Here is a 25,469-nt window from a genome sequence, read left to right as displayed (position 1 = left end):
TAATGCCGATATCGGCCGATAATATCGGACATCACCATGGTAATAACGACCAGTGTATTAATAACTCACCATGGTAATAACGACCAGTGTATAAAGTGTATAATTCGCGGTGTAACGATGCGACCTCACAACGATTCGATTCGATTACGATTCTTCAGGCAACGATTCAATGCATCATGAAATCTCTTAATTTGACCACGATTCGATTCGGTTAATTTTCAATACATTTTCGATTAATTTTCTATCGGTTAATTCCCCAATTTTTTTTTAATACACAAATGTGGCTGGGGGAACTGATTCACTCAGCATGAATGGACTATAGGTCAATAAAAACAATACACAAAAAAAATTAAACATTACATTTATTTTCCCCGATTAATTTAGATTATAATCGATTCTAACATATTCAAATCGATGCATTGATTCTAACACATTAGAATCGATGCATTTAGATTAATCTATGCATCGTTACACCCCTAGTAACGAGCAGTGCATAAATAACTCAACATGATACAGACCAGTGTATAAATAACTCACCATGATACTGCCGTGGTCCACATTTCAAACCACCTCCAAATGTTTTGGATCAGCTTTGCAAAGATCACATCATGTCATCATGTTTCCCGCCCTCCGGATCTTCTGTCTGGATCGGCCTAATGATGCCAAACACAGATTCTGGCTGGCGGTCTGAACATACAGTAGCCTCAGGGTTGCATTCTGGGTGGCTGACGCCAGAACAGTACTTGGGTGTTTTTTTCCCACCATGTTGCGCTTCAGTGTAATTTAAATTCCACGTGAACCCCTTGTGTGTGGAGCTGTGACCCGTGCTGAATAATATCATAATATGGTACAAGCTACCGGGGCATTCTGTAAACAAACCCTCGTGTAAATACTACTTCAGACGACCAAATGACTCACAGTGTTATCAAATGTCAACCTCGGCATGTTGTTTACAATATCATAAGAATGTTTCCTATTTGTTGGCCTGTTATATTGTAAATGCTAAATTGACTGGATTTATATAACAGCTTTTATCCAAAGCGCTTTACAGCTTGGCTCAGCAGTTAGAAATTACTTCTGAACATGGTTACAACACTAGAGGGGCCGCTTCTGGTAACATCAGAACAAAATCAGCACCAAAATCAAATGTTCTCAAACTCACTGGCATATAGGTCAATAGCACTCTGGAATGCTCTGCCAAAAAACATCTCATCCACAATACATAATAAAATTACTTTCAAAACCAATATTAAGAGATATCTTGCAAACATGTCAAGTATGTAACTGTTATCTGTGTATTTTATCTTTTTTTTGTTTGACTGGAATGTTAGATTTTATAATGTGAATTTGTATATTTGTATTAATTTTTAATTTGTGTTGTTTACATTTTTTATTCATATTTTTTGTTGTACATTTGTATTGTATTTGTTTTGTCCAAGACCCCAGGAAGACTAGAGGCTCTTTCATGTGTCTCTAATGGGGATCCTTTAATAAACAAACAAACAAACAAACAAACAAACAAACAAACAAACAAACAAACAAACAAACAAACAAACAAACAAACAAACAAACAAACAAACAAACAGCCTCACATTCACCCACTCACTCACTGAAACGGAGGTCTAGGGCCTCCACGGATGTGGGGGACACTATGGGGGCGATGCTTCAGGTTTGTTCGGTTTATATTCAGGGAATATTTGTGTGGCTTTTCTACAAAGGAATACAATACAGTATACATTAGGGCTGCACGGTTAATAAAAAAAAAATCGCAATCTCGATTCATAGACGTATGCGATCTCATTTCTAAATGACGACGATTCTGATGTATTTGCATTTGCGTCAAAATGGAGATCAGTTGCATTAAAACACTCGCTCCTATTCCCCTATGCCAGGGGTCGGCAACCTGCGGCTCTTTAGCCAATCAGCTGCGGCTCCCTGACCAACATTTATATTTTCTTTTCTTTTTTCGCAATTTCTTTTGTAATTTTTTTATGATTTTTTTTAAGATACATTTTTTGGCGTTTTATCGCTTTATTTCTACTGGGCAGTCCAGTAGAGAGAGACAGAGGAAGAACGGGAGACAGAGTGGGGGGAAGACATTCGGCAAATAACGACGGGTTCGGGAGTCGAACCCGGGTCGGCCGTGCCGCGGCTGAGCGCGCTATGTGGTTCGCCACTGGGGCGCCCGTAACTTTTTTTTTATCTCTTATTTTGGAGATCGATGTCATACTGTGACACTGAAATTAATTTTTTTTCATCAACTTAAACAGTACGTCACACCCCGCGCTTCTCCCTGCCGTCTGCAAGTGGCTAATCTTGAGTTTCCAACCCCCCAGTAAGCTAACCATGGATAAATCCAAAAAAAGGAAAGTCTGAGGAAAATAGAGGGTTTAATTCAGCGTGGACAGATTAATTTGCGTTCACGACTAACGATGCAGGCTTACCTGTATGCCTGATATGTGGTGAGAAATCTTTTAAGGGAAAGACTGACTGCATAGTTCAGGGTTTTATTTCAAAGTAGGTCTACAGATGCCAGTGTTTGTTCTCCTCTTCTATGTTTTATTTCAAAGTAGGTCTACACATGGTAGTCTTTTTTCAAAGTGGAGTTCTTTTTATTTTATAAATGTTCCACAAATAAGAGAAGGACTCAAATATACCTGAATAGTAGGCGGTCAGGTGGCGTAGTGGAGATTGCGCTCGTCACCAATGCAAGAGGCTGCGGTCTCGACTCCCGGAGTCAGCATTGCTTGAGGCTTGGGCTGATCGCTATACTAACTCGTTTGGCTGGGTTAGGGGGAGGGCAAGTCATGGGTGGGAATCTGGCGTTGTGGACAGCGACGCCTACAGGTCAGGTCTGGGTGCTTGCTCAGCGGAGGCAGGAATTGATGAAGGCAGCGTGACCTCCCATGCGTTACACTTCACCAATGAGAGTCCTCGTACCTCATTTGCACCTTGCCTTAAAGTTTTTGTACCTCATTGTCGTCTGCATTTACTCACTGCACTTAGATTGTACTTAGGTTGTACTTTAGCTTGTATATTGTATTGTATATTGTATAGTGTTATTCCTCTTTTACTACTTTTTACTGTATGAAGCACATTCTCAGGGGCTCATACAGAACCAAGCATTTCACTGTAAAGTACATGTATGTACGTTATATGTGACAAATAAAAACAAACTTGAAACTTGAACTTGAAAGGGTTTGAGACGTAAACAATTTGAACCTTTGGTGATGTCAGACTTCATCTCTCTTCCGGTCATTTCAGTAGAAAGCTGAATGGGAACTTAAATAAAACATGACTGAGTTCTGGTTGCGATTATGAATGGTTGATTTCAGAAGGTATCCACATATTCCACAGCCTGAAATCATTGGTGAACCATCAACAAAGTGACATGTTTAATACAGAAGGGAATAATTATTGTAACAATAAGTATTAACATGAAAAGTGAATAGATCTCTCACATCGAGGAGGAGCCTCCTAAGATTGTGCTTCATACAGTACATTTTTTTTTAAAGAATAAAGTCAAAACACTACAAAATATACAATATACAAAATACAAACTAAAGTACAACCTAAAGTAGTTATGTGTCATCCTGACAATCTGAACGTGACAAGTCGCGACATGCTTGTGGATATATTGTGTTCAAATGTGTCTAATAAATCCAGTCCAGTCCTCACACACACACACACACGCACGCACGCACGCACGCACGCACGCACGCACGCACGCACGCACGCACGCACGCACGCACGCACGCACGCACGCACACACACACACACACACACAGTAACAGTTATGCCTGTAGAAGATGACAGCTGTTAGGTACATTGCCTCTTCACAATAATGACAGGTGGAGCCCGTTTGAAACGAGTATCTCGACACTCTTGTTGAATAGCTGTGGTTTTCAAATAGGGGGCATTTCAGCCAGAGAGCAGAGGACGTGTGTAACTGTTCCTTTAACTTTGGGATCACAGCCAGAGAGCAGAGGACGTATGTAACTGTTCCTTTAACTTTGGGATCACAGCCAGAGAGCAGAGGACGTATGTAACTGTTCCTTTAACTTTGGGATCACAGCCAGAGAGCAGAGGATGTGTGTAACTGTTCCTTTAACTTTGGGATCACAGCCAGAGAGCAGAGGACGTATGTAACTGTTCCTTTAACTTTGGGATCACAGCCAGAGAGCAGAGAACGTATATAACTGTTCCTTTAACTTTGGGATCACAGCCAGAGAGCAGAGGACGTATGTAACTGTTCCTTTAACTTTGGGATCACAGCCAGAGAGCTGGGGAGGTATGCAACTGTTCCTTTAACTTTGGGATCACAGCCAGAGAGCTGGGGACGTATGTAACTGTTCCTTTAACTTTGGGATCACAGCCAGAGAGCAGAGGACGTATGTAACTGTTCCTTTAACTTTGGGATCACAGCCAGAGAGCAGAGGACGTATAACTGTTCCTTTAACTTTGGGATCACAGCCAGAGAGCTGGGGACGTATAACTGTTCCTTTAACTTTGGGATCACAGCCAGAGAGCTGGGGACGTATGTAACTGTTCCTTTAACTTTGGGATCACAGCCAGAGAGCAGAGGACGTATAACTGTTCCTTTAACTTTGGGATCACAGCCAGAGAGCAGAGGACGTATAACTGTTCCTTTAACTTTGGGATCACAGCCAGAGAGCTGGGGACGTATGTAACTGTTCCTTTAACTTTGGGATCACAGCCAGAGAGCTGGGGACGTATGTAACTGTTCCTTTAACTTTGGGATCACAGCCAGAGAGCAGAGGACGTATAACTGTTCCTTTAACTTTGGGATCACAGCCAGAGAGCTGGGGACGTATGTAACTGTTCCTTTAACTTTGGGATCACAGCCAGAGAGCTGGGGACGTATGTAACTGTTCCTTTAACTTTGGGATCACAGCCAGAGAGCAGAGGACGTATAACTGTTCCTTTAACTTTGGGATCACAGCCAGAGAGCTGGGGACGTATGTAACTGTTCCTTTAACTTTGGGATCACAGCCAGAGAGCTGGGGACGTATGTAACTGTTCCTTTAACTTTGGGATCACAGCCAGAGAGCAGAGGACGTACTGTATGTAACTGTGACTTTCGTTTGGGATCATTTGGAAATTGGTTCTTAATAATAAAGCCCCAATCTGGAATATTTCTCATCGTATACATTTGGGGTATAATTCGCATACATTCTTGAAGTTTGATTTGCAGATGGGAAAATACACTTTTTCATGTTCTAAACCCACTGTGACATTACAAACTACAACATTTTCACAGCCTCAAAAGACAGCAAATATAATTAAAAACTCATATTTACATGTCGTCTAACGTGAGTCAATCAACTAGACTCGAGAATGAAAAAACGTCTCATTTACATTTGGATCAGATTGGATCAATAGTCATGACCTCTCATTCACTTTTTATAGTTGAAATCTTCCCTAAGTCTGCTTCTCACCAGGATAGAAACACAATTCTATTCAATAATTACAGTAAAACATTTTATATGATGGATGTCTTCTTGAAAACTGAATAAACCCAAAAGGGAAATGTATGTAGAAGTGGATTGTACAGAGAAACGTGATCAAAATGAACGTCTCATCACTGGCCGTTTGTCCGACTTGAGATGTTGGAAGAGGAAATAAAAACTCAAGAACTTGACCAGTGGCGGCTGGTGAATTCTTCTCCAGGGGGGGCGCTATACCAAACATTTTGCAAACATGTACCGAGGTATCACAATGTCACACACACACACAAACACACGCGTGCACGCATTGGCAAAACCACACACTGAGTAGCCTACTGTGCACGTTAGAGCTTCGGCGAAAACCACAAGGTACGAATATTTAAGTAGGTAGAGTACAACTATCACCATTGCCATCAATCAATATATGATCACAGTCAATGCAGCCACGTTTCCAATAGCGCCTACACAAACATGCACGCCCAGATCTCAAATCTCTCTCTCTCTCTCTCTCTCTCTCTCTCTCTCTCTCTCTCTCTCTCTCTCTCTCTCTCTCCTCTCCTCTCTCTCTCTCTCTCTCTCTCTCTCTCTCTCAAATTGTAAGTAACCACATATTCTCTGCTCTGTGTGTGTGTGTGTGTGTGTGTGTGTGGGTGTGTGTGTGTGTGTGTGTGTGTGTGTGTGTGTGTGTGTGTGTGTGTGTGTGTGTGTGTGTGTGTGTGTTCCAGATTGACCTGAAGGGTGACCTGGCCACAGTGTTGGTCTCAGAGCTCACTCCTAAAACAGACTACACCCTGACTCTGCACGCCATCTACCCTGGCCTCACAGGAGACTCTGCAACCATCACCATTCAGACAAGTGAGTGACTCGTTCTATATACCGTACCCACACACACACGCACGCACGCGCACACACACACACCAGGTCACGTGAGCGGATCGGCGCGGCCGAGAAATCCGCTCTTCGCTCTTTAAAGCTTGGTCCGCTCCGCTAATCGTTCATGTTGACCCCGCCCCCAAGTCGCTCTCCGCTCGCTCCCCGCTCACCTTGAATCGAGCGCTCCCCGCTCCCCGCGCCAGATCGCTCAGCATTTTTTTTTATTTTTTTTTGGAGCATGGTGTAAATTAGCTCAAACTACAACAGTCTACACCCCCTGGGCCCCTTAACAATTGTTTGTATTGAGCCGCATTGTAATTGTACCCATTCTGCAATGTTAAATAACGTTGTTTATCCATTCACTAGCTCTATTAAGCGATGATAGGCTAGCCGAGCCACAATGCTATGGTCGCTGCCATTAACGTTAGCATGTAAGCTAACGTCAACAACAATGGCGTCGATACTTTTTCTAACAGGAGTGAGTGAAGGAGGAGGAGTGAAGCCTGAACAGGATATCACAGGTTCACCCTTCTCATTGGTTGAAAATGGCCTTCATGTTTGTACATCGCCATCTGTTGCTTTGGCATTGTACTGCATGTATATTACATCAACAGTGTAACAGAGTGTAACAGAGACAGTGACCTGGCGCTGCTCTGATGGCTGCCTCTCTGATCGCTCCGACGAGACTGTGCTTTATTTTGTTAATTTTTATAGTATTAGGAGTTTTATTTGCACCAACTGTTGGTGCATTATATGTGTATGACCGTCAGTCAATCATTGACATTGGATTAAGAAAAACTTACCGATTGGATTACTCCCTGAATCAGCTTTCCGAACCGCAGCAATGGCCTTTGGAGATTCTCAAAACAATGGGACCAGATCCTGATCCCAGGAACAAAGGAATCACCAGGCGGCGAGGGAAGAGAGCTGGGATCCGTAACAGGCTGAGATCCAGACGACACCGTACACCACTTCCCAGTATATTGCTAGCCAATGTACAATCAATAGACAATAAACTGGATGACATCCGAGCAAGGATTCAATATCAAAGAGACGTTAGGGACTGCAACGTTCTCTGCTTCACCGAAACGTGGCTCACGCCGGAGGTTCCAGATCACGCGATTCAACCAGCGGATCATTTCTTTATCCATAGGAAAGATCGGACACAATCAGAGTCCGGTAAACAACGTGGTGGAGGTATTGCCTTCATGTTTAACAAAAATTGGAGTGATCCAACGAATGTGAAGGAATTATCCAATCACTGCTCCCCAGAACTGGAATATATAACCATCAAGTGTCGTCCTTTCTTCCTCCCGAGGGAGTTAACGGCGATCATCCTGGTCGGAGTGTATATTCCACCGCAAGCCAACAACAACGCCGCGCTCTCCAGACTACACGACGAGGTAAACAATATACAAACGACGAACGTTAACGCCGCCATTTTAGTACTGGGAGATTTCAATAGCGCCAATCTGAGAAAGGTATTGCCTGATTTCTACCAGCATGTGACTTGCAACACCAGAGGCGGTAACATCCTAGATCACTGTTACACGCAATTTAAAGGTGGCTACAAGGCTCATTCTGATAGTGGCTTTGGCAAGTCAGATCACGCATCCATTTTCCTTACACCCAAGTACAGACAAAGAATTAAAAGTACTCCCGTAGTCTCGCGAGAGGTGCAGAAATGGGATGTGACGTCAGAGGATACACTAGTGTCAGTGTTTCACAACACAGACTGGATTGTATTCCGCGACACAGATAACATTAATGCCTACACGGAGACAGTGCTGGACTATGTCTGTACTAGGGTGAAAGAAACAATCCCCACTACCAAAATGAAAGTTTACCCAAATCAAAAACCCTGGGTAGACAAATCCGTCCGTGAAGCTCTGAGAGAGCGCACCAAAGCATACAATGACGGCCTAGTGGCAGGCAACATGAACGACCACAAGGTGGCGCAACACAACGTAAGGAGGACAGTGACAGAGGCCAAACGACGCTACAGGGATAAAATTGAACTCCAGTTTGAACAAGCTGACTCTAGAGCTATGTGGCAGGGGCTCAAAACGATGACAGACTACAAAGGCGCCTCCCTCAAACTGAACAGTGACATCTCCTTAGCAAACGACCTCAATACCTTCTATGCGAGGTTTGATGCTGGTAATAACAACACCAGCTCACAAGCCTCGGCAATGGGGGGGGGGGGGTCGGCTGCTGATGGAGGCGCAGTGTTCAGGGTAACAGAGCATGAGGTGAGGCGGACCTTTAAAAAAGTGAATATCAGGAAGGCAGCAGGTCCGGACGGCATCCCCGGCCGCGTCCTAAAAGTCTGTGCCGACCAACTGGCCCCAGTATTCACTGACATATTTAACCTGTCCTTAGAACAGGCTGTCATCCCCACCTGCCTGAAGAAGTCCACTATTATCCCTGTACCCAAAAAATCCAAGCCTGCTTGCCTCAACGACTACCGCCCTGTAGCTCTCACCTCCATAGCCATGAAGTGCTTTGAGAAGCTAGTAAAGGGCTACATCTGCTCCTCCCTCCCCATCAACATGGACCCCCTGCAATTTGCATACCGCCCCAACAGGTCCACGGAGGACGCCATATCCCATGTGCTGCACACAGCAGCATCACACCTGGACAAGAGGCAGGGGAACTATGTGAGAATGCTATTCATCGACTACAGCTCGGCATTCAATACCATAGTCCCCTCCATACTCATAGCCAAGCTCAGGGACCTGGGCTTGGGCTATGACCTCTGCCAGTGGGTCTTGGACTTCCTGACTGGCAGACCCCAGGTGGTGAGAGCAGGCAACTGCACCTCCTCATCCATCACCCTCAACATAGGGGCCCCCCAGGGCTGTGTTCTGAGTCCCCTCCTCTACTCCCTGTACACACACGACTGTGTGGCTCAGCGGAGTAGCAATACAATCGTCAAATTTGCTGACGACACAGTGGTGGTGGGCCTGATCTCTGCCAACGACGAGAGGGCCTACCTGGAAGAGGTCAAGGTCCTGGCGGGATGGTGCCAGGAAAACAGCCTCTCCCTGAACGTCAGCAAAACAAAGGAGATGATTGTGGACTTCAGGAGGTCGGGGGTCAAGGACTACAGCCCCCTCAGCATCGACGGGGCACCGGTTGAGAGAGTCAACAGCTTCAAGTACCTCGGAGCCCACATATCCGAGGACTTGAAATGGACCATACACATTAACAGTGTGGTGAAGAAGGCACGACAACGCCTCTACTTCCTCAGGCGCCTAAGGAAGTTCCAAGTCAGCCAGAAGATCCTTAAGAACTTCTACTCATGTACAATAGAGAGCATCTTGACCGGCAACATCACCTCCTGGTTTGGGAATAGCACTGCAAAAGACCAAAGCAGACTACAAAGAGTGACACGTTCAGCCGAACGCACAATCGGAGGGGGGCTCCCCACCCTCCAGAACATTTACTACAAGCGTTGCAAGGGGAAGGCTAAGAGAATTATTAAGGACTCGAGCCACCCGAACAACTGCCTCTTTGAACTGCTGCCGTCAGGCAAGCGATACAGGAGTCTCAAGGCGAGCACAGAAAGACTCAGAAGTAGCTTCTATCCCCAGGCCATCAGGCTGCTAAACGAACAATGAATGAACACTACACAACAACAACCACCAAACACACATAGCACACACATCCACACGCACACACTCACTTTAAACAAACACACTGCAGCACCCACTACACACACTTTATAGCACACACCCACTTTAAACAAACACACTGTAGCACCCACTCCCCACACTTTATATTTATGGATGAAGGATTGCACTACAACTCGTACACCTTACTGTAAATTGTACCTAAAATTGTACCTCATCCCATTTCTGCTTTGCACTAGATAGTACTGTACATTAGTACACTGCATAGTTGTGTATTGTATATTATATGGTAACTCAGAACATTGTACATATGTCTATACCGAACAACTGTGACCTCATTTTCTTCTTCTAAATTCATGCTATATTATGTTATTATGTTATTTGATACTATCTTGTCTAGCACAGTCTCTGGAGCGTAACAGTAAGAAGCATTTTGTATGAAAGTATTCTGTACTTCTGTATGACAACTATTAAAGAACTTGAACTTGAAACCACTGTGAGCGACCTGGAGTGGATTGGAGCGGAGGAGAACTCTCGCTCCGGATGTCGCGCCGACTCATTTTAAAACCCACTCCTCGCTCACGTCAAAACCGGCCGCTCCGCGCCCCGCGCCGCTCACGCTCCGATCCGCTCACATGCACTGACACACACACACACACACACACACGCATACACACACACACACGCATGCACACACACACACCTTTAGACAAGTGATTTATTACCATATTTAAAAAAACATTTACATTTAGTCAATTTGCTGAACGCTTTTATCCAAAGCGACTTACAAGTTGTGTACAACAAGTCAGCAGGAAGGAAGGGTACAACTCTGGCAGCTAAGTAACAATGTTCCTCAAATAGTGTTGAACTTGAGTGCTACAGTGTTGAGTGTACATGTTAGTATAGTAGGTAGTAATACAGGCAAGGGAGATTATTTAGTGGCAAAGTGCATGATAGTAAAAGACAGTACGAAGGTTAGTTTAATTTCAGATATTGATTGAAGAAGTGTGTTTTTAGTCGACGGTAGACAATAAGGTCTGTCTGTCTATTTAAATACATAGCAACACATGTACACATGCATAGTGTGCATGTATATGAATACACACACACTTTAACACTTTGATCGCCATGGTTAAATTCATAATTTACCATCCCTCGCCATCTCTATTTGTCTATGGAGAAGTTCCCCTTCTTTGCAGGGCTATAACTTTTTAAATTGTATTGCTAAATTGACATTATTATGGCCCATTCAATGTCCTATATCTATTGTTCAGGGTGTAGCAACGTTATACTTTTTCATTCACATATTCATACTAAAATACGGTCTAAAGTATAAGTATGTTTTTATCGTTTTCTGCAGCTTTCTCCAGAACGTGATTTATAGCTCCAAATGCATTATATTGATGATGAAATACAGTTTGATAGCAATCGGCGCGAGATAAAAAATTTCAACTGGACGTGGTTCTAGAAGTTACTACGTATCATCTGATGTTGACCGGATGGGCGGGGGGTCGTTTATAATTCCGTGGGCAACGTTATATCATTCATCTAGTGTGGGTGATATGATCATCAGAGCAGTTAGTAAAGAACACGTTGGAAAATAACGCTGGATCTTACCGTATCTTCCTCGCGCCGTTGGGCGATGAGCGTGGAGCAGAGATATTCCTATTATGGGATGTCGAAATACCCGATCCATCTCCAGGTTGTATAATAGTATATACGTCCAAATCATGTTGTTTGTCGAGTTATTTGCACCGATCGGTGTTCACTGTGTCAAGATGGAGTCCTGCTAATGATAGCGAGTGCCCGGACGAAATATGGATGAGCACCACTTCATCCACATGACTTCCTGTTGGGCAATCTGCCGATCGGCCACCAGATGGCGCTCTTGAACCGTTAGAGAGTTGAGTGGAGCTCAGCAGTATATCTCAGGTCCCCGGAGGAGAAATATGATTTCGATCACAGATTTTTTAAATATTGATATCAAAGACGTGTTACGGCGTCTTCGGCAGAATGAGCATGGCGGGCAATGACGAGTTTCGGCGTTTCCGGCGATTAAAGTGTTAAAGGGGAACTATTTTACTATTTCTTTCACTATTTGGGCACTTTTACACAATTCCTGTGAGTCTATGGAACACCTCTGTAATATATATATTTTTTTTATTCATTGTTTTGTATTTCTAATCAAGTCCTCAAAAACAGCATTTTTCTACCTCAAGATTTCGAGCTGTTTTGAGCTGGGCTGCAGGTGCCACCTAAACCACTGTGCAGCAGTCGTCGTCTATCTGAACATTAACATGCAGCAGTGACTATATGACATCACATATAGGCACATTTTCAAACGACTCAGTTCAGTGAGGGTGAATATTGTGAGAGGAGAATTGGAAGAATGCGCCAATATGAGAATTTTGAGACATAGATCATATTAATATAAGTTCACATAGCTAGGAAACAATGCTAAACACTCAAAAAGGCCATTTATAAGATAGTTCCCCTTTAATTTACAAAAAAAAATTAGTTAAGCAAAAAAAGGCATATAAAATCACACAGCATATAAAAACAAAACAATAAGACAAGTAAGGATAAGAATCAATTACAACATGTACAACTTGATTGACAAAGGTTGGAGATCAGGGTTATATTACGTCATACTGTAGCTTACGCTCTGTGCTCTACTGGAACATATTCCATATCCAGTCTATATACTGAATACATTTCTCCACATGCACCTATACACACCCATCCGTCTGGCCACACCCCCATCCGCTCCTCTACATAAGCAGGGGTGTGGCCATACTAACAGCTCCTTCCTTATTTTCACCACGGCGAGTGTCTGTATACGCCACTTGAGTTTAGTGTAAAACAGTTGGAAAAGAGCCACGTTGAAGAGAAGGAGCTGCGTTGACATTATATCTTTGTTTTCTCTCTCACTATTTTTCGAGGAAATACGGCGATAATGTCTTCGCCACCGGAGTGTCTAGAAGATGATGATCATTCTGACCTCCATTGGAGCTTCGTAGTAGGGGCTCGCGTCGCTGAGCAAATCCCCTCCTGCATTACCTCCTGTTAACAGAACTTAGGGCGACAATAATGTGGTCAAGAGGCATGGTTTCTATCTTGTGCCTGAACTGGCGTGGCTTCTTTTATTCACATAATAAGCAGCAGTTGTACAACACTCTTCTCTCTTTGAGAGACGTTGGAGGAGAGAACGAAAGGGGTGGGCACCTATAGTTATATATTATAGTTGCCCTAAGGTAGAATACCTGGGTGGCTATGCCCAGAGCGCCCTCCAGTGGGGACAGATATATATTCACCATATGGAGACAATTGTCTACACAGGTAAACAGTTACTAGTGTAAACAGTCATATGTACAGTTAGACAGTTACTAACAATCCTATACAGAGTCTCTTATCTCAACACTCCCACTTTTTAGTATACCGGCTGACTTCTTGGAAAAACATTTTAACAAAGGAAATAATATATATAAACTCAAAAGCATCCATAGGGTATGACATTCAATACCTTCACATTAAACATGACCCTTGCAAATCACATCAGTTTTAATTTGAAAACAGGTTCCCTCATAGTATCTATTACTCTGTTGTCCGTTGGACAGTAAACCGGTGTCATTCTTTCTTATCTGATGGCATACCTGATGAGATGATATTATTTATAATGACATGTTTACATCTATATTGACACCTCAGGTTCCTAGTAATCACAATGGTCCCCTGGTTGTCCTTATAAACAACAGTCTCCATATACACAATGTTCATCATTTTAAACGGTTTAGACAGAACGCCCATTCTTCAAAAACACCATATTTGGTAGAGAGGATATATTTCAATTACCTACTGCATCTTGAACAATGCATTCATAACCTTATCTTCATCACTCTAGATAAACACATTTTCATTTCAAAATCGTTGTCCGTCTGCAGCACCTCTGGGATAACGAAAAACATATTTTTGACGTAGTTCAATGATTCTCTGTGGGATCAACAAAAAGAATACTATGACATTCTTACTCACTACAGAACATAGGTCAGGGCGAGTACAGGCTGTCCAACAGAATGAAGTTACCCACAGTTTATCTATACATTTCTTACTTCAGTCAAAACATCTCAGGACCTTCTTCCCCATATCTCTTCTGGGATATTTTTACACAGTTGACAGACTGTTCGAAGTCCATACCTATAAAATGGTTTAACCTGGCTAGGTCTTTCTTTTGTGGTCTGGAGCGATGATCAAATCCTCCACTTCTGTATTTTTAAACATAGATCACCTCTGTACTTTAACATTGTAAACCACCCACCTTTGTACTTAAACATGGGGTTAAACATATGATCCATTTCAGCATTTTAAACCTGGTAACTCATCCACCTCTGTACTTAAACATGCTCAATTCTTCAGCATTCAATCAATTTCCTATGAACCATACTTTGTATTTACCGTGGTCTTCAATACCTTCCTGGATTGGATACCCCCATCTCCCTTCCACTGACTGCCTGCCCTCTAGTAACTTGGTTGGATACATCCATTTTCCCTCCCACTGTATGCATGCCCTCTTCGGGGGACATTGTGGCCTCTTTAAAGGTCGGGTTTACCCCACTGACTAGCCTGTAATAGTGCTCAACGGGGATAGGTGTATTGTCCTCCTCGTCACTCCCTTCCCTGGCATAGCCTGTCAGACGTTCTGGGGGTCTGTGTTCCCTTGTGGAATACCTCCCACTGCTTGAGGCGCTTGACGTCACCCTCAGGTGCTTCTCGTCATCGCCCTCTGGGGGTTGCTGACTGTCTGTCTGCGCAACTGTACTGAGTACACTGGGGTGTTGTGTTTCTATTTCTACACACCTTGTTCTGGAGTCCAGCTCTGGCTCCTCTGTCTGTGTCTCGCCCTCACAGGTTGCCTTCGTGACAAACTTGACTAGCATGTGTTTCAGCACTATCCCTTTACCGGGATAATAAACTAGGAGAGCAGGACTTCCTCTGTCGTGTCCTACGAAAAATCCTTTAACATCCTTGGACTTGGGTTTTCCCCTGTCCTGCAGGTACACATAACACACTGATCCAAATCGGTGCATTCTGGCTAGATTACACTTCTTTCCTGTCAGCGCTGTATATGGAGTGGTGCCTGAGTGCTTATTAAAGCACCTGTTTCTGGTGTAAGAGGCTTCTTGTACCGCATAATGCCACAGGCTCTTTGGTAAGTTACTATCTGCTAGCTTACATCTAGCCATTTTGGAAAGGGTGTGCCATTCCCTCTCTGCCACCCCGCTCTGGTGTGTGGGATATGGACGTGACGTCTTGTGTCTTATCTTATACCTTCCCAACAGTGATTGGAACTCTCTGTTTGTGAACTCGGTTTCGTGGTCGGACCTCAAACATCTTACTGTACCATAAGGAGCTACGTCTGCCAGGAATTTTTCCGTGGCCTGGAGTATGCCACTCTTTTCTTTGATAAAGTAAACAAACACTGCCCCTGTACACACGTCTGTAAAAGACTGTACATATCCAAAACCTCCTATGGACTCGTTGCTTACTGGGCCGACTAGGTCCATGTCAACTAGTGCAAGTGGTACCCCTACTCTGTCTGTGGGATTTCTGTATCTCGGTTGGGTAAACTTCCCCGTTTTGCACATTGCACAATTTTTGTCAGGTCTACGCTTCTCCCCCTCAATGTGCATACCCTCTGACACTACTTGCAGTTTCAGTAAATCCTCGTAATTACAATGACCCATAATCTTGTGCCATGTCTGAATATCGTGACTGGCCTTCCCGCTATACACATCATCATTATCGTTACACTGGTTGTAGTCATTACACTCCGTTTTCAGATAAAATACTCTCTGGTACATCTTTATGTCAAACCGGGTACCGTCAGGTTCTACAAGAAATGTTTTACCTTTATCGAAGGATACCTTTGGCGCCTCTTGCAGTAGCAGCTATTACAGAGAATAGTCCTTGTGGGAACGATGGTACATATAGAGCGTTCTTTAGCGTCACCGTACGCCGGCGCCCCCTGCTGTCCGTGAGGCATACCTGTGCGTCTCCCCTCTCTTGTGCCAATCCGTAGATGCGTCTACCGTCTGCCAGCTCCACGCAGTGCCTCTCCGAGTGGAAAGTGTCGTCAAAGTTCTTGAACCGACTCCTGTCGTTGATGACATGGGACGACGCGCCCGTGTCCACGATCAGTCTCCTTCTCTGGGCCCGCTGCATCTGGGCCGGTCCGGCGATGCCCGCCGTCCGAGCTCCAAAAGCGCAGTCTTCTTGTCCCGTCCTCCGAGCGTCGCCTCGACTTGCCTCGCGTCGATCGTCGCCGCCATAGATTCTCCGGGCGTCATCTCGATTCATCTCACGTCGATAATCGCCGCCGTTGTGTCCGCTGTCGTCATCCTGTCCACAGCCGTTATCTTGTCCGTAGTCGCCATTCCGTCCGTGGCTTCCGTCTTGCCTGTAGTCGCCATTTTGTCCGTGGCTTTCGTCTCGCCTGTAGACGCCATTTTGTCCGTGGCTTTCGTCTCGCCTGTGGCCGCCATCTTGTCCATGCGCGTATTCCGCGCTCTGGTTGTGTTTCTTTATGCATGCTCTGTCTGTGTGCCCCGTGGATTTGCAGAAGCTACACCAGACAGCCTTTGTGCATTCGCTTCTCCGATGGCCTTTATCTCCGCATCGCCAACACGCCAGGTCCGTCGTAGTCCTGGTTCTCTCTCTTGGCGTCTCTCGAGCCTTTAGCACCCTCTCCCCCTCCTCCGCGGCGGCTGGGTGGGTGTCTTCTGAGGCCTCGGAGTTCCTTAACTTAGCCTTGAACTGTCCCAACGTAATGTCCGTTGAACCGTGTGTTATCAGGAGTGTGAACGGTTTGTACAGCTCCGGTAGTCCTCTCATCATCATCGACATCATTAGCCCATCGCTCGGTGCTTCTCCGGCACTCCTCAATGGCGTCGTGATTTTCTCCGCTCTGTTGACGTATTCGGTCACAGTTTCGGTGATCCCCTTCCTCAGGCCCGTTAGTGCTGTGTAGAGGGCCACGACTCTGGGTCTTCCTCGCCCGATGAAATGCTCTCTCAGTACCGCCAGGCTTTCTCGGCCTCTGTCTTTAGTGTCGCGGACTAGCCACGCGGTGCTCCCGGCGCTATCCTAGCCTATAACTTCAGCTAAGCTTGATACAGTACCTCCACTATTTCGCCCCGGCGTTATCTGGGCCCATAACCTGTTAACAGAACTCACTTTAGGGCGACAATAATGTGGTCAAGAGCAGTGGGTCGGGCAAGTTACTTTTAAAAAGTAACTAGTTACAGTTACTAGTTACCTCTTCCTAAAAGTAACTAAATTACTTACTCAGTTACAAATTATAAAAGTAACTAGTTACTTCAGAAAGTAACTATTGTGTTACTTTCAAGTAATTTTTTTACATAAACAACATACACAAATCTAAACTATTTTACTATGTTGCTGTGGGACAAAGTGAGACTAGCCTCCAATCAAATGCCATGTATATGTAGATATTATAATTACTATGTTCATATAGTGGATCATACAAATACAAACCATGAAGTGCTTCGAGAAGCTAGTAAAGGGCTACATCTGCTCCTCCCTCCCCATCAACATGGACCCCCTGCAATTTGCATACCGCCCCAACAGGTCCACGGAGGACGCCATATCCCATGTGCTGCACACAGCAGCATCACACCTGGACAAGAGGCAGGGGAACTATGTGAGAATGCTATTCATCGACTACAGCTCGGCATTCAATACCATAGTCCCCTCCATACTCATAGCCAAGCTCAGGGACCTGGGCTTGGGCTATGACCTCTGCCAGTGGGTCTTGGACTTCCTGACTGGCAGACCCCAGGTGGTGAGAGCAGGCAACTGCACCTCCTCATCCATCACCCTCAACATAGGGGCCCCCCAGGGCTGTGTTCTGAGTCCCCTCCTCTACTCCCTGTACACACACGACTGTGTGGCTCAGTGGAGTAGCAATACAATCGTCAAATTTGCTGACGACACAGTGGTGGTGGGCCTGATCTCTGCCAACGACGAGAGGGCCTACCTGGAAGAGGTCAAGGTCCTGGCGGGATGGTGCCAGGAAAACAGCCTCTCCCTGAACGTCAGCAAAACAAAGGAGATGATTGTGGACTTCAGGAGGTCGGGGGTCAAGGACTACAGCCCCCTCAGCATCGACGGGGCACCGGTTGAGAGAGTCAACAGCTTTAAGTACCTCGGAGCCTACATATCCGAGGACTTGACATGGACCACACACATTAACAGTGTTGTGAAGAAGGCACGACAACGCCTCTACTTCCTCAGGCGCCTAAGGAAGTTCCAAGTCAGCCAGAAGATCCTTAAGAACTTCTACTCATGTACAATAGAGAGCATCTTGACCGGCAACATCACCTCCTGGTTTGGGAATAGCACTGCACAAGACCAAAGCAGACTACAAAGAGTGACACGTTCAGCCGAACGCACAATTGGAGGGGGGCTCCCCACCCTCCAGAACATTTACTACAAGCGTTGCAAGGGCAAGGCTAAGAGAATCATTAAAGACTCCAGTCACCCGAACAACTGCCTCTTTGAACTGCTGCCGTCAGGCAAGCGATACAGGAGTCTCAAGGCGAGCACAGAAAGACTCAGAAGAAGCTTCTATCCCCAGGCCATCAGGCTGCTAAACGAACAATGAATGAACACTACACAACAACAACCACCAAACGCACATAGCACACACATCCACACGCACACACTCACTTTAAACAAACACACTGTAGCACCCACTCCACACACTTATAGCACACACCCACTTTAAACAAACACACTGTAGCACCCACTCCCCACACTTTATATTTATGGATGAAGGATTGCACTACAACTCGTACACCTTACTGTAAATTGTACCTAAAATTGTACCTCATCCCATTTCTGCTTTGCACTAGATAGTACTGTACATTAGTACACTGCATAGTATTGTGTATTGTATATTATATGGTAACTCAGAACATTGTACATATGTCTATACCGAACACTGTGACCTCATTTTCTTCTTCTAAATTCATGCTATATTATGTTATTATGTTATTTGATACTATCTTGTCTAGCACAGTCTCTGGAGCGTAACAGTAAGAAGCATTTTGTATGAAAGTATTCTGTACTTCTGTATGACAACTATTAAAGAACTTGAACTTGAACTTGAACACAATAGATTAGGGGTGTAACGGTACACAGAAGCCACGGTTCGGTACGTACCTCGGTATTGGGGTCACGGTTCGGTACGAGTTCGGTACAACAGAAAATAAATATTTATAATTATTATTATTAATATAATAAAAAAAAATTAATAACTTTTTTTAAATATATTATATTTATGATCATTATTATAATTATTATTATTAAATAGAATAATTTTCTATAGGCTTGCCGTGGTAGTCAGTGATTCTGGTGTCATTCTGTGTTCAGGCATCCAGAGTAAATGAATTGCCTACTGCCCCTTTAACAACTTATAGGCTTGATAAGTTTCACTTTCCCTTCTAGAGAGGATTTAACTGCACGAGACTAAATACTAGAGAACAGATGACATATTACAACAATGGCAGAGGATTATTTGGATTTAACTGGAGAGGAGCTCAGATGATCAGTCCGAAAAAGTATGTTTATTTTTTTTATTTGATCAGCGGGGGAGAATGTTGTTGTTGTTTGTTGGCGACGTGTGTGTGTGTGTTTCTGCGATGCGCGGCGTGTGTGCAGTGGTGCAGTCGTAATATGGGAACTGCCCACACGCCACGTGCACGCGCGCGCGGGTACGCGCATGAACACAGAACAGATTTTTTTTATTTTTTTCTCTGGTCTGCATCCCCTTAACAATTGTATCCATGTATTGAGCTGTACTGTACTGTACCCATTCTGCAATCTGTTAATAAACTTTTCAATCAATCACTTACATTATTTGTTTCATTCAGTGATAGTGGCGGTGGGGTACTTTTTGTAAGAGTGGTGGGCACCGTTTCATGGTCCTGTTGATGAATAAACAAAACAGAGAACATTAGAACATATACAATTAGTCAACTGAATGCTTTATATCTTTTTTGCTAATTCAGGTTAAAGACTTAAAGCCCAACTTGCAGGTTAAACCCTACTCTGCAATTATGGGTAGTTTACATCATTGGTATGATATCTAATTTAATTATTTATTTATTTCCATTTGACGCCGGAAATTTCACTCAGAAATGGTTAAAAAGGTCCACGCACGAATAACATGCACGAGCAAATCTAAAAGCTTATCAGCCGTGACGTCACTTCAGGAAACGTATGCCTTATGCCCGTCCGGGTCATAGTACTACTGGATATATGGCGCTGGCTAACGTTAGCATTATGTCTACTGTCGTGAACCATTTTAGATCGGGGCATGTAGAGGAGTTTGGGGAACGAGTAAAATCATGTGCAGGTCCTCTTCTCAGACCTGTGTGGCAAAGCACTGCACACGCATCATGCAAGCTACACGTCGCTGCATGTTGATCAATGGTGGCCCACTCGGTGCATCACAGTGGGCTACTATTGTGCTAACAACATGCCGCGGCGTCCGGCTTGTCGGCCGGCATGAGTGCCCGATTTGGGGTGGTTCTCTCCTCTTTGTGTGCCCCCGTTCTCGCGGGTGTCCTGCCGGGGAGCTTGTGGACGCGACAACAGCGGCGGCCGTAGGGTGTTTGAGCCTGTAGCGTTAGTTAGCTCATAGCTATCGTGTACCACTAGCGTTACGGGCTCGAGCACCCTACGGCTGCCGCCGTTGTCGCGTCCATGGGCTCCCCGGCAGGGTACCCGTGGGGACGGGGGTGTACAGAGAGGAGAGAACCATTTTGGGTCGGGCGTTCATGCCGGCCAGCGAGCCGGACGTCGGGATATGTTGTTAGCACAATAGCTACCAAGCTAAGCTATGTTAGCTTCTAACGGTGTATACACAATATGTACAACGACACAATGATTTACATTATTACAAATATGGTAACGTGGTTGTGGCTTTTACAAATAGTGGTTAGCTTTAGAGATGGATGGCTATGATCACGGAGCAATAGTGTTGTTAGGTGAAACAGATACATTTTCATTCGGCTAGTAGTAGCAAGGCTCTCTGCCTGCAGTGCCTGCCACTAGCTGTGTGTGACTCTCAGAGCCCCCTGGTGCCCTGCACCTGTTGTGACGACATCATTTCGATTACAATTGATTAAAATATCCACGTGCGTGGTGATTGTGTTGGGCAGACAAAATGTTTGATAAAAACGCTAAAACTGGGTCAATTTCAATAAAAAAAATGTCCTTCTTCATGAAAGTCACTGTTGGCCTAGTCCACATTGTTTATTGAACAAAAATACAACATGCAAGTTGGCCTTTAAAGGGGAGATGAAGCATAGCGATAAACACATAGTCATAGCATCAAATTAGTATTTAGATAAACCACAGAAAAAAATCACGTTATAAAAATAAGGCGTTTCTAAGAAAAAACGATTTGTAATGTCCATTTATGTAGCATTTATGAACATGGGCAGCGCCATTTTGTTGCTGACGTCACGGTGTTGGTTTGGTGTATACACTGCTGGTTATCTGCATAGTAAACATGGACTGTCGGGTCAGTCAAATGTTGCCTACCAAACAACGGGACCGCGGTGGTTCTTTTTGTATTGCTCCTGGCTGTTCAAACTAATTTTACCGTGTGAAAGAGAGAGGAAAGTTGGTTAATTTCCACAAACTACCAGTGAAAAAAACAGTGTTGTTGGCACGTTGGCTCAGGCTGGCTGCACTCAGGCGGCGCGACCAGCCTGTTGGACAGGGAAGGAGGATCTGCAGCGAACACTTCATTGCCTCGGATTATGTTGTTTGTCCAGAAGACCACTAATCAGCTGAAGCCTGATGCGGTTCCCTCGGTCTTCGACAGACAGACCGGCGCAGGCAGTTCAACCAGCGTTGCGGAGCATTCAGCCTGCTGGCTACACACACACACACACACACACACACACACACACACACACACACACACACACACACACACACACACACACACACACACACACACACACACACACACACACACACACACACACACACACACACACACACACACACACACACACACACACACACACACACACACACACACACACACACACTCATACATCTGATCTGACATGCATACAATGAGGTGGCAACTGTGTTCCGTCAGCATTGCGTCCGGTGCAGTTGGCACGTATTTTAATGATGTAATATGGACGGAACATGTCCCCTTTCTATGCAAATGGGACTCGTCCAAAAATGCTCCCCATCCACAAAGCCTGGCGCCAATTGCACCGAGCAGTTAACGCTACGCACCTACCGTCTTCACAGACATGGTGGTAAATAAGCGCAAAGCCCTAAACGCTACGGCCGTGTTGCATTTCACCCTTCCCTTAAGGTCTAAGGCGTGTTTCTCTTCTCAGTAAGGCTTGTCTCTCTTCTCAGTAAGGCTTGTCTCTCTTCTCAGTAAGGCTTGTCTCTCTTCTCAGTAAGGCTTGTCTCTCTTCTCAGTAAGGCGTGTTTCTCTTCTCAGTAAGGCTTGTCTCTCCTCTCAGTAAGGCTTGTCTCTCTTCTCAGTAAGGCTTGTCTCTCTTCTCAGTAAGGCTTGTCTCTCCTCTCAGTAAGGCTTGTCTCTCTTCTCAGTAAGGTTAGTCTCTCTTCTCAGTAAGGCTTGTCTCTCTTCTCAGTAAGGCTTGTCTCTCCTCTCAGTAAGGCTTGTCTCTCCTCTCAGTAAGGATTGTCTCTCTTCTTAGTAATGTTAGTCTCTCTTCTCAGTAAGGCTTGTCTCTCTTCTCAGTAAGGCTTGTCTCTCCTCTCAGTAAGGCTTGTCTCTCTTCTCAGTAAGGCTTGTCTCTCTTCTCAGTTAGTCTCTCTTCTCAGTAAGGCTTGTCTCTCTTCTCAGTAAGGCTTGTCTCTCTTCTCAGTAAGGCTTGTCTCTCTTCTCAGTAAGGCTTGTCTCTCTTCTCAGTAAGGCTTGTCTCTCCTCTCAGTAAGGCTTGTTTCTCCTCTCAGTAAGGCTTGTCTCTCTTCTCAGTAAGGCTTGTCTCTCCTCTCAGTAAGGCTTGTCTCTCTTCTCAGTAAGGCGTGTCTCTCTTCTCAGTAAGGTTAGTCTCTCTTCTCAGTAAGGCTTGTCTCTCTTCTCAGTAAGGCTTGTCTCTCTTCTCAGTAAGGCGTGTCTCTCTCTAATGCGTATCTCTCTTCTCTAGCTCCTGTGCCTCCGGTGTCAAACTTCCGGGTGGTTGAGGACGGGCTGTTCTCCCTCCGTCTGGCCTGGACCCCTCCGTTGGGGAAACTCGACGGCTTCAAGATCTTCATACCTCGATGTATGTACCCTTTTTATTATTATTAAAAAAGAAATTGCAACGGGTCAAATGCACCTAACATGCTTTGCATCCTCGGCATTCCTTTATGCCCACGTCGCGTTAATTAAAGACCTAAACTAACGTTAGCTGCTTACGCTAACTAAGCTAAGCTAACCCTGATCAGAGGCATAGAGAGAACAGCAGAGTTCCATTAGTGGGGGGGGGGGCGCATTCTCCCTTTCTGTGTGTGTGTGTGCGCGTTCGTGTCCCATCTCTGGTCTTTGGAAAGATGAAGTCAGAGGAGTATATTATATTGATAGGATTTACTGAGAATGGACAGATAATATTGATATTTTCAACATAAAAATATAATACATAATAAATGTATACATGATCATCATGCAACATAAAACAATTGTTGTAGGAACGGTTTGGGAGAGGGAGGTAGGGAGGGGTTTTAGGTTGTGTGTTGTGAGTTCCAAAAAATGGAACTTAAAGTTTAAAGCTCAATATATCAAAATGTGGCACTTTACAGTGAACAGGAGGTCTATTTGTATTAAAAACAATAGATTGTTTTTCATTTAAATGTCTGGAAGAGCTCAAAAATAGAAATGTCAAATGATATTTTCGTTGCCTTTTTCGAGTTGATATAAATGCTACTGATTGTGTTAAATGGGCATATAATATCGTCTCATATCGATCGCAGGCACCTGAATCTAATCGTATTGTATCGTATCGTGGCAGACTTTGTGATAACGGTCTATGACATTCTAAAATCATTAAATGGTAAATGGCTAAATGGCTGCATTTATATCCAAAGCGCTTTACAATTTGTTCCTCACATTTTACCCATTCACTCACACATTCACACACCGACGGCGGAGGTAACCATGCAAGGTGCCAACCTGCTCATCGGGAGCAATTAGGGGTTAAGTGTCTTACTCAATGACACTTCGACACACTGCTTGGGTGGAGCGGGAATGGAACCGGGAACCGGGACATCTCTTTCAAATAAATGATTTCTTTTAAACAAATTATTATTTAGCGGCTGGGTGGAGCAGCGGAAATTGCGCTCGTCACCAACGCAAGAGACACCGGGTTCGAATCCGGCTGTCGGCGTTGCCTCCGGCTTGGGTCGGCTGTCATACTAACTCAATTGGCAGAGTTAGCGGGTGGGAAGTCGAAGGGTGGTTGTCTGGGGCAGTGTGAGGGTGTGAGCAGTGTGAGCCTCCTACACGTTACTCCTTGCCAAATGAGAGTCTGCGCTGGCAGGTGAAAAGAAGTGGCTGGCTGCCTCCACATGTATCGGAGGGGACATGTGATGCAAGGCTTCTATCCTCCCTACAACCGGCCAGTGTGGGGCGTATGCGAGCAACGATCAGGGGAGGGGAGGGAGAATTGGCACGAGAGGTAAATTGGGATGGGGAGAAAAATCACAAAAAAAATAAAAAAATCACAGAAAAAGCAGATACATTTTTTTTAAATTATTTTGCATTATTTAGCTATTCAATTATTATTCAGTTATTGCACTGTGCAGAAATTAGGTGTTTTCTTTTGAAAGTGGTTACCAATGGTGAACAGGCAGCCATGTTGGAAGAACTGCCTCTGCTGTTACAGTGATATACATTCTGTGCTAATTGAGGGTGAATGTGTGAACTTCAGCCAACAGACCAGGATTCACTTATGAGCAGCTGCTTCCTGGCGACGTCTCCTCTCACGCTATCGACAACTTGGAACAGGACAAGAAGTACACCGTCAGCATGTACGCCGTCTATCCTCAGGGGCCCAGCGAGGCTGTTTCTATAGTCGGCAAAACATGTAAGTCCTGCCTTTATCTGTGTGTGTGAGAGAGAACCATCACTTGTGTACTGCTGTTGTATTGCTGTCTCCTGCATTGCTGCTGTCCTGTATTGCTGTTCTGTATTGCTGTTGTTCTGTATTGCTGTTGTTCTGTATTGCTGTTGTTCTGTATTGCTGTTGTCTTGTATTGCTGTTGTTCTGTATTGCTGTTGTCCTGTATTGCTGTTGTCCTGTATTGCTGTTGTCTTGTATTGCTGTTGTTCTGTATTGCTGTTGTTCTGTATTGCTGTTGTCTTGTGTTGCTGTTGTCTTGTGTTGCTGTTGTCTTGTGTTGCTGTTGTTCTGTATTGCTGTTGTTCTGT

General features: G+C 44.7%; 1 protein-coding gene across 1 annotated transcript in view; it reads left to right on the top strand.

The window, feature by feature from the left end:
* The window catches only part of col7a1l (collagen type VII alpha 1-like), a gene marked incomplete at its 5' end in the record, with an annotated part of 253,304 nt that overhangs the window by 32,155 nt on the left and 195,680 nt on the right, over positions 1–25,469 (top strand). The window contains 3 exons of the mRNA XM_084330929.1: positions 6,194–6,323; positions 23,212–23,328; positions 24,970–25,125. Coding sequence (XP_084187055.1) covers positions 6,194–6,323; positions 23,212–23,328; positions 24,970–25,125 — 403 coding nt within the window. The remainder of the gene's footprint in view (positions 1–6,193; positions 6,324–23,211; positions 23,329–24,969; positions 25,126–25,469) is intronic.

The sequence above is a fragment of the Notolepis coatsorum genome, assembly GCF_963971535.1.
Source record: "Notolepis coatsorum genome assembly, chromosome: 15".
Lineage (NCBI taxonomy): Eukaryota > Metazoa > Chordata > Actinopteri > Aulopiformes > Paralepididae > Notolepis > Notolepis coatsorum.
The sequence above is the reverse complement of the archived record's forward strand: the minus strand, read 5'-3'. Positions and strand labels throughout refer to the sequence as shown.